Source organism: Apium graveolens, chromosome 6 (genome assembly GCF_009905375.1).
Source record: "Apium graveolens cultivar Ventura chromosome 6, ASM990537v1, whole genome shotgun sequence".
Classification (NCBI taxonomy): Eukaryota; Viridiplantae; Streptophyta; class Magnoliopsida; order Apiales; family Apiaceae; genus Apium; species Apium graveolens.
Genome location: NC_133652.1, coordinates 54,985,322 through 54,994,752, shown reverse-complemented (window position 1 = coordinate 54,994,752; position 9,431 = coordinate 54,985,322). Strand labels below are relative to the sequence as shown.

Sequence of the window (9,431 nt, the reverse complement as noted above, 5' to 3'; positions counted from 1 at the left end):
TTGTTCTGCCAGAGTTAGTCCAAGTCCTGATAATCTCTCTTTCCTTTTCTAACTCAGTTTTTAGAGATTCATTCATTTTAAGTACTTCATCCCTAACATAAAATGCATCATCTCTATCTTTCTGAGTTTGATGGAACATGACTAACTCTTTTTCTAAATAATCATTCCTCTTTTTATAAGCAAGATTTTCATAAGTTAATCTTTCACATGTTAAAGTTTGATCTCTATAACTAATGAACATGGTTTTAAGATATCTTCTCAACTCAGTAATATCATCAGTATGAAAGGCATAAGTAGTTTGAGGTACCTTTAACTCAGCAGCATTAGAACTGCTATCAACATTTGCCATTAAGGCATAGTTCAACTCACTTTCAGAATCTGAAGTGTCTGTCTGGTTTTTCTTCTTTGTGACAAGTTCTTTGCCTTTGTCACTCTTCACTTTCTTGCAATCAGGAGATATGTGGCCTTTCTCACCACATTTGTAGCATTTGACATTTGAGTAATCTCCTCTGTCAGACTTTCCTCCTTTGCCTTCAGAATATTTTCAGAAACCATTTTTATCAGAACTTGCACCTTTCCTGGAAAACTTCTTTCCCTTTCTGAATTTCCTGTATGCAATCCTTGTGATTCCTTTCACCATAGGAGCACACAGCTTCATCATCTCTTCATCAGGATCCATCTCAGGTAAGCTTTCAGTTTCTGAGTCATCATCACTATCAGAACTTGATGACTCAGTATCAGACTTTATGATGAGAGCTTTTCCCTTGCCTTTTCTTGAGGCAGCTACTTTGGGGACATCCTCCTCAGCCTTAAGAGCAACTATCCTTAACTTCCTTCCATTCCTCTTGCTTCTTTGTTCTATCTCAAGTTTATGAGTTTTAAGCATCCCATAAATTTCATCAAGAGTTGTTTCATCAAGAACATAGTTGTCTCTTATAGTGGTGGCCTTCAAATCTTAACTTTCAGGAAGAGCTAACAGGAATTTAAGATTTGAATCTTCAAGTTCATATTCCTTGTCCACCAGTGACAGATCATTCAAGAGTTTGACAAATCTGTCAAATAATCCAGTTAATGACTCATCAGGTTTTGAGTCAAAGTGCTCATACTCTTGAGTGAGTATAGTCCTCATGTTCTTTTTAATTGAATCAGTTCCCTGACATCTTATTTCCAAGGCATCCCATATCTCCTTTGCAGTCTTGCAGTTGATTACCCTATTTGACATGACATTATCAATGGCACTATGCAACAAATGTCGTACCTTTGCATCCTTAGCAATAGATGAGATATCTTCAGCTGTATATTCACTTTTCTCCTTTGGTACTGTCTGTGCTGGCTGATCTGCAACTACAACAGATTCCGTGAATGCGCCACAGGGTGTAACGCATTCCCGGAATGCGCGACACCCCCTTTTTTTTCTTTTGCAGCCGCCGTTACTGTCCTCCTCGAACTCCGTGCCTGACAGCGCCTGACAACCGTACTTTCTTTGTTTCTTTGTCTTGGTTCCGTGTAGCACATACAGCAGATATACAAACAACAGATGTATATACATACATACTAACAAATAATATATATATATATGATTTATTTAATTACGAATTTAATAGCAATAACTTGAAAAATTCATAATAAAAAATCTATACATCATAAAATTATGAAAAAAATACCCAGACGATCTACAACACTTGTAGAACCCAGATCAACATTCAAAATTATTCTGAGAAACGATTTCTCATCAGACAAAATTAATCCATGATATAACTTGTAAAAATCATAATTAATTCATACAAGCACATAAAATTCTGAAATTTTTTATCACAGATCTATATGCATACAACCTAAGCTCTGATACCATTGTTGGATATTAATCGCAGAGGAGGCATGGTAAAACACTTTTACACACATAAAATCCAAATAAAAGTATATAAATCGTGGTAAAAACGTAGGGATCAATTACTAACCTTTAATATGCGATCCAAAAGCAACGATCGGAGATCCTTAGCAGCGGCTCCTCAAACGTGAAGCACTCCACCGGTATCCACCAAGAAAACGACGATAAGGAGGAGGAGGAGGAGGTGGAGAGAATTTGGTTTTCTAAAACTTTTGGGTTTTTGGGGTTAGAATAAAAATAGGGTCTATAATAGTATATTTATAGGCAAAATTTTCAGTTGAAATTTTCCCATAAATATTATTATTATTATCCCATTTATTATTCTCATTAATAATTAAAACACCTTTTAATTATTAATCCTTTTTCTAAACACTTTAGAAATAATTCTCTCTCTTGATTTAATTTCCAAAAATTAAATCCTTAATTAATAATATTAAGAACTTTTCTTAATTAATTTATAATCAATTAAATCTCATTTAATCAATTATTAAATTTTCCAATTAATTATTTATTTCACAAATAAATAATTATTAGCCATTATTAATTAATTCCTCCACCAATAAATCATTCTCTTTTTATGGTGTGACCCTGTAGGTTCAATATTAAGCCGGTAGTAGAAATAAATAATAATAAAACTATTTTATCATTATTTATATAAATTCTCTAATTTATTAAATATGATTAATTAATTAATCACATTTATTCTACATCGTGAGGGATACTTCTCAGCATATCGCGACTATCTGGATAATATGAATTCACTGCTTAGAATACCAAGAACCTATTCAGTGAATAGTTACCGTACAATAAACTCCTTCTACCCAACAATGTCCCGATTAAATACAAGGCATGGATCTCTGTCAAGCCTATTTAATTCAATCACTTGCTTACCATTTACTATGCTTAGTTCTATGCAAATTAGAAACTCCTTTCTAATTTCATTTACTCTGGCCAGAGATTCCTGAACTAGCATAAGTGGATCAGCCTTGAACATTCACTTCCTTCACTGGAAGGGGTAGATCCTATATTGATCATACACTATCTTCGTGTACAAATTCCTATACCCAGTAGAGCCCTAATAATTGTCCCTGGAGACTAAGAACTAAACCAAAGCATAGTTCAGTGTACACAAGATGACTATGATGACCTCAAGTCTAAGGATACTTGTACAACTATCACTATGTGAACAACTGCTGACACGTGAGTGAACTCCATCAGTTATTCAGCTGTGCGAGTCATGTTCAGTGAACTTATTCTATAATAAGCACCTACATACTAGCTATAGTGTCACCACACAAATGTCTATGAGAACAGACATCCTTCATAATGAAGCAAACATAGTATGTACCGATCTCTGCAGATTATTAATTACCAGTTAGTAATCCTACGACCAGAAACTATTTAAGTTTAGAGTTATCATCTTTTAGGTCTCACTATTATGATCTCATCATAATCCATAAAAAGCTTTACTCTAAACTATGGTATATCTTATTTAAACACTTAAATAGATAGAGCCCGTAATAAAAATAAAACAAGTCTTTTATTAATATCAATGGAGTCAAAACAGATTACATAAAAGGTTATTCCTAAATCCTAATACCTGATTGGACTTAGGACATATTCCTTTCAGACCATACCAGAAAAGTTTCACACCTCTTTTGGACAGTTAATACCTGTCAAAGTATAGTTGATGTTAAAGAATGGAATGATATACAATTGTCAGTACTCTGAATCTACTGGGAAGATTTCTGATCTACTGGAGCTAGTCAATGATAAAATGTTCCAGAGGAAGGATTTTATGTTGCTTAGCTACAGAGGATCTAGGAAGTTTCACACTATCATTTTTGATAGTTCAAAAATTGAAAAATTACCTGTCAGATGTTCATCAAGAAATGGTAATACTTTAAGTACTGTATATCATTTAATTTGTCTGGTAATTAGGATACCAAATATTAGTCATATAATATTCTTGTTAAAATGTTAAGACTTATTGAAGCAATGCACTCATTCACTAATAATGGAGAAGCTATTTATGAAAATATTCATCTTAATACATTTTCTTAATTGTCTGCAGATGTTAATGAAGAGCTTGAAGGTGGAATTGCGGAAATAGAACAGATTGTTGACACTGATGATGCTGCAGAAATTCCTGAAGCAGGAATGCAAGAAGAAGAAGAAATCTTTGATATGGATATTGAAGGAGCAGCAGAAGATGTTGTAGAAGAAGGTGTAATTGATGAGGAAAATGATCAAGTAATGGCGATGCAGTTCACCACAACGCTGACAACTTCAAATGTGAACAATACATGTCATGGAGCGGTATTGTTACACTAATCCTTCAATTCACCTACAATATTTTCACAAATACAATATAAATTTCACTTGTGTTGTGGCTAATTAATTCAAAAATGATATTTTTTTGCAGTATATCCCAACAGCTATACAGCCAAATGGTAGGAGATGGATAAATGGTGAAAATGTAACCTTGAGGAGGGGTCTTCTAACATGGAATATTAAGGTTACTACTGGATTGCCTCGATTCTCTGCTGGATGGAACCAATTTACAACAGATAATGAGCTGGAAAAAGATGATACCTTGGTTTTTAATTTTCATCAAGAAGACTTAATATTCAATATAGTTATCGAATTGTGTGTTTAATCTCTATTAAATTGGAAAGTAGATGAATGTGATCGAGTATTTTGTGTCTGAAAGATGATGTATTAATCTTATGGATTTTATTGGTTTAAATTTGGATTATGCATCTAAATTTTATTATCTTCCGTACCATTCAAATTAAATTTCTATTGAGTTCATGTAGTAAATAAAACATTTATTCATAACTCTCGAGAAACTATAGCGTTATAATGTTATCATCGAAAAGTTTGATTGAGTACTTGTGGAGTATAAATAATTGGTCAATCTTTTATATCTTAAGTTTAATAATTTATACAACGGATAGAATTAAAGAAAACTAAAAAAAAAAGAATCTAAGTACCGGATTACATAGATAAATATATGAAGCAATCCTTAATAATGATATAAAGTATTGAAGGAAATTATTATAGAAATTCTGGAAATTGAAAGAAATTGGATCATAGTACGTACAACTTGTCCAATCTGCAAAATTCATTTGCATCAATTCCGGAAAACAAAGTTATGAAAGATAGAATATGATGATCACAACTTGATAATGGTCATTATTTAAAATGAAATTCAGAAATGCTAAACACCGATCCAATCCAGCTTTCGTACATAACATCAAGCAAAATAATTTTGTGATAAACTGCTGTATTACTTCTCCTGCAAATTTTATCAAATTAAAAATTCTTAAAATATGACCAAAACAACAGAAAAAACTTATAGAATATAGGTACTTATTAATATATTTATACCAATCAAATTATAATGTAACTCAGACTTACGTCAAGAACCAAAACCAATATGTAATCCTTTAAATTTAATGTAATAAACAATTTATCTTAAAACTTCTAAGGATAATTAATGAACGGAATGTAAGTGATTTAATGCAAAAAAACAAAATACAATGCATAAATGTATCTTACCTTTTTAATTTTTTTGGTAACTGATTTTGCAGAGCCTAGAGTATGATCAATGGCATCAAGATCGACAGACCAACATAAAAATAATTACGCTTTATAAAGATTTATTGGAAGACTAAAAGTTATAAAATTATAATGGTTCGAGTATTATAACATATAAAAACCAAACTTACATTAACGGAAAAGTTGATGGAGGAAGATTCTGATATATGTGCAGATTCAGATGGACTTGGACTCCGTATAGTCGTGTCAAATATGTTATTTGCATCAAATATGGTACTATCTTCAGTTACATTTGCTTTGTTCAACTGAATAATGACAGTGACTTCCTTTCCAACCAAATCTTTAAGTACCCGAGGAAGGCCTTCTTCAGGAGCCTGAGACAATGTAATAATTATTAAACACTTTAATTGATAATTTAGAACATTACATTGGATCTGCTTTGTTGTAATGAATTTATACATTCTCAAAATCATTATACGCTTTTGCTGCACTTGTGCCAACAATCCTTCTAGCAGCTCGGTCCATGAGCATAACATTACATGAAAATGTATCATCTGCGGCAAGGACCATGATACGAAACCTGAATTTATAAGGAATTATGTGATAAGTATTGAAAGTTGACTTTAATACAAAATAAAGCATAATAAATTTTTGATATAACTCTAATTTGTTCTACCTTTTAGGGGCAACCGGAATTATGTGAGGGAAATTATTACATCAAAATCTCCTGTCAAACTGCTCAACCTCTTGTTGACATTTGTTACAACTGTAAAACCACCATGCTACATCCTCATCCACCTTAAAAACTGAGAACGTGGTGTATATCCTTTTCTGTATGAAGTGAAAAAAGTCCAGATTGAAAAATAAATCATATTCAATATGGTTGTGTCGTGCAAATTTTATAAAGGTTATAAAACCTTCAAGTCATCATATGTCAGCTTTTCATTGAGATCCTTTAATGTCATTCTTTCCATAAAGGTTTGAACAAATTTAGATTTTGCCGCCTTAAGATATTTTTCTCTCTTTGCCAAATATCCCTCCTCCTTCAACCTACAAAGGTAAACATTGATGTTTATTAACTCAGCCTCCTATCAACTGTTATTAAACATGCAAATGTGCTGTAATTATGTAATTATTATAATTCTTAATCGTAGTACCTCATCCTCATATCAGTCACATATTCATCTTCTAGGTTGAGTTACAATTTTGAAGATGGCAAAGTACCAATCTGCACAGTATCTAAATCAAAGCAATATAGTTCAGGAAATTATTGTATAATGTCAAGGTCATTTATACTAAGTAGTTAAAGAGAACTTACTCATGAAAGTTGTAACTTTTGTGCTCGTTATTATTGCAATGACTGGAGACTAGAGTTCCTTAGTATAAATGTTATTGGCCAACACAGCAAGATCTCCCCAAACACTAACTTTATGCTGATTACTATATTGAAAAATGAACATATATTTCAGGATATAAAACTTCCACATTAGAGGCAGACTCAGAAAATATTTAAAATTACAGGATAAATATTAAAACATTCGACAAACCTGAAATCACAAATCCTGAATTTAACAATGTCTCGCATGCCAAATTTTGTGTCAAGTTTCGTTAGAGGTTCAAAATCCTCAATAACTCCAATTACATCTAAATTAAACAGAGAAATATATTTAATTTAGTGAAAGATAAAATGCAGTGAAATATTAAGGTACGCATTTTAAAAAACTAATAATCTGAACCAAAATAGTATTATATTAAGGTCACCTATAGCAAATTCATGTTGTTGTTGTGGCTGATATTTGCTGGCCTCGGCAAAAAGATCACCTAAATCCAGAAATTCGAATTTGTAGGCAGGAATCATGCCATCGTCTTCAACAATGGTGACCGTAGTATATTGTGAAAATCTGATGCAAATATCAGCTTGTACAGGCTTCAGATTACCGACAGCATCTTTCACAGAAAATTGGTCAAAAACATAAACGCCTCCTTCAATCACCGGATTTTTGAATCCATTCCAAATATTGGGATAAGCAAATGCATGGACGTGATTATTCTAAAAAAAAGATGTTACATTTGGTATACAAAAGAAGGTAGGATTTTACGTAAAACCATAATAAAATTTTAGAACATAAGACTTACATTATCATCAAGCAGAATGACATTATATCCTTTGACTGATCCATTCTCAGAGCTAACGATGGTCCACATCCTAGTTACTCTAGCCTTAATCTTCCAATTGGTAGTCGATTGGTCAAGGTCTTCAATAAGATTGAATACTGCAGACTCCATTGAAGCTTTTGTTCAAGTCAATTAAACAAAGTGTCAAGCATTAACAATTGAGGAATTAAAGCCTACAAAATATTAACAAAAATTGACAGCATGCACGATGAAGAAATAATGTTAACATATTAGATCAGTTCTTACCAATCGATGATGTTTTTAGAGAGAACAAATTGAGAGGAAACCCAAAGTTTTATTTTTAGTGTCAGAGTATGTTTGATGTTTATCTCAAGGCATGAAATTTAAATGCATTTGTAAATGATATATGCAACTTGATAGGTTATGATTACTATTCAAACTGGTAAATTGATGCTAATTGATACTCTATTTTAATTGTATGATAAAGATTGCCAACAATATGGTCCCGATTGATTCTCTAATTATTCATCAATTATCTTATTCAATCTGGTAAGTTGATGCTAATTGATACTTTTTTTAAATATGTACGATAAAGACCGACAACAATAAAATCCCGAATTGTAATAACCCCAATTTTTGGAAATTTTTGAAACCCTTATGAATAGTGTTTTTGCTGAATGAGAAAACTTTTCATGCCACACTATGTAGGGGTTCTGATATGGATATTCTGAGATTTTATTAGTACTTTATATGGGATATAAGTGTATGTAAAGATCGTCAGAATCCAAATCCGAACACTTTGATTTTTCCCGGAAATCCGCTAGATACGGAAAGAATTGAGTATAAGGTAACAAGATAAGAAGGATTTAAATTAAAGGATTATAAGAGAGGATCATAAAAGGAATATAATATATGGAGAAAGGTTAAGGGAACCTAAGTAATAAGATCCCGGGTATGATCCCTCAAACGATAAACGAAAATGAAAGTTAAGCGAACCGTATAACAGATCAGCGGTCATTAGGCAAACAAATAGGAAGTTAATCAAAAGAATAAGAGAGGATGGTGTCATCCAACCAATAGAAAGAGGACAAAGGAGGGGTGATGACATCACAAAGTGATGCAAGCATGACATAAGAGGGAAGGAAATGTGGTGGAATAATAACCACACAAAATCAAGGGTAAATGGGTAATTGACCTAAAACAAAACAAAAACCTAGCAACCAAGCAAAACAAATCATAAAACACCAAACCCTCCATTTCTTCATGAAGCTCTCGGCTTCTTTCTTAAGAAATGGGAAGTCCAAGCTCCTCCACTTGCTATTTTACAAGGTAATTATCCTAGCTTCTCCTAGTTAAGTTACATACTTCCTATAAGTTTAAGCTTCAAATTCCAAGCCAATCTTTTTCTATAAATCAAGGAAGAAGATGGTGAATAGTACTTTCTTGAAATTAATTTTTGTGTTCTTGATTTCCTTGAAAGAACAAGCTTGTAGGAGGTTAGATTAAGGCTTCCATGGGCATTCCAAGGATCTTTCATGGATTAAAAGCTTCAAGGAAGGTATAACTCTTCATGATCTTAGTTTTAAGTTCGTTGTTTAGATTTCCTAATGTTGAGATGATGGGTTAGTGTAATGGGTTTGTAATCATGTTTAAAGCTTGTTATGAGTAGTTTAGTTGGTGAGAGGCATGATTATTGTGTGTTTAGAGATGGGTTGATTTTGTGATATTTTTGGAGTTGGAAATCTTGGTTATTAGTTAATGAACCTAAGTAAAGCTTTTAGTTCATGTGGGGAATAAGTATAAATTGTTAATATGGAGTTGTTGGGGCTGTTATGATGTAGTT

General features: G+C 32.5%; 1 protein-coding gene across 1 annotated transcript; it reads right to left on the bottom strand.

Annotated features, from left to right (window-relative positions):
- Positions 1–5,180: 5,180 nt before the first annotated feature.
- Positions 5,181–7,738, bottom strand: LOC141665075 (uncharacterized). Its single transcript, XM_074471057.1, has 8 exons — positions 7,589–7,738; positions 7,214–7,502; positions 7,000–7,096; positions 6,370–6,502; positions 6,231–6,283; positions 5,912–6,032; positions 5,623–5,826; positions 5,181–5,189 (listed from the first exon to the last, which is right to left on the bottom strand). Exons 1-8 carry the CDS (start codon positions 7,736–7,738, stop codon positions 5,181–5,183), a joined length of 1,056 nt encoding a protein of 351 aa, XP_074327158.1.
- Between the last annotated feature and the right edge of the window lie 1,693 nt (positions 7,739–9,431).

Coding starts and splice junctions, on each gene's coding strand:
- LOC141665075 (XM_074471057.1), bottom strand. CDS start 7,738: ATGGAGTCTGCAGTATTCAATCTTATTGAAGACCTTGACCAATCGACT. Junction 6,503..6,999: donor TTCAGGATTTGTGATTTCAG/GTTTGTCGAATG, acceptor TTACCTTTGTAG/GTTGAAGGAGGAGGGATATT. Junction 5,827..5,911: donor CGTATAATGATTTTGAGAAT/GTATAAATTCAT, acceptor ACATTGTCTCAG/GCTCCTGAAGAAGGCCTTCC.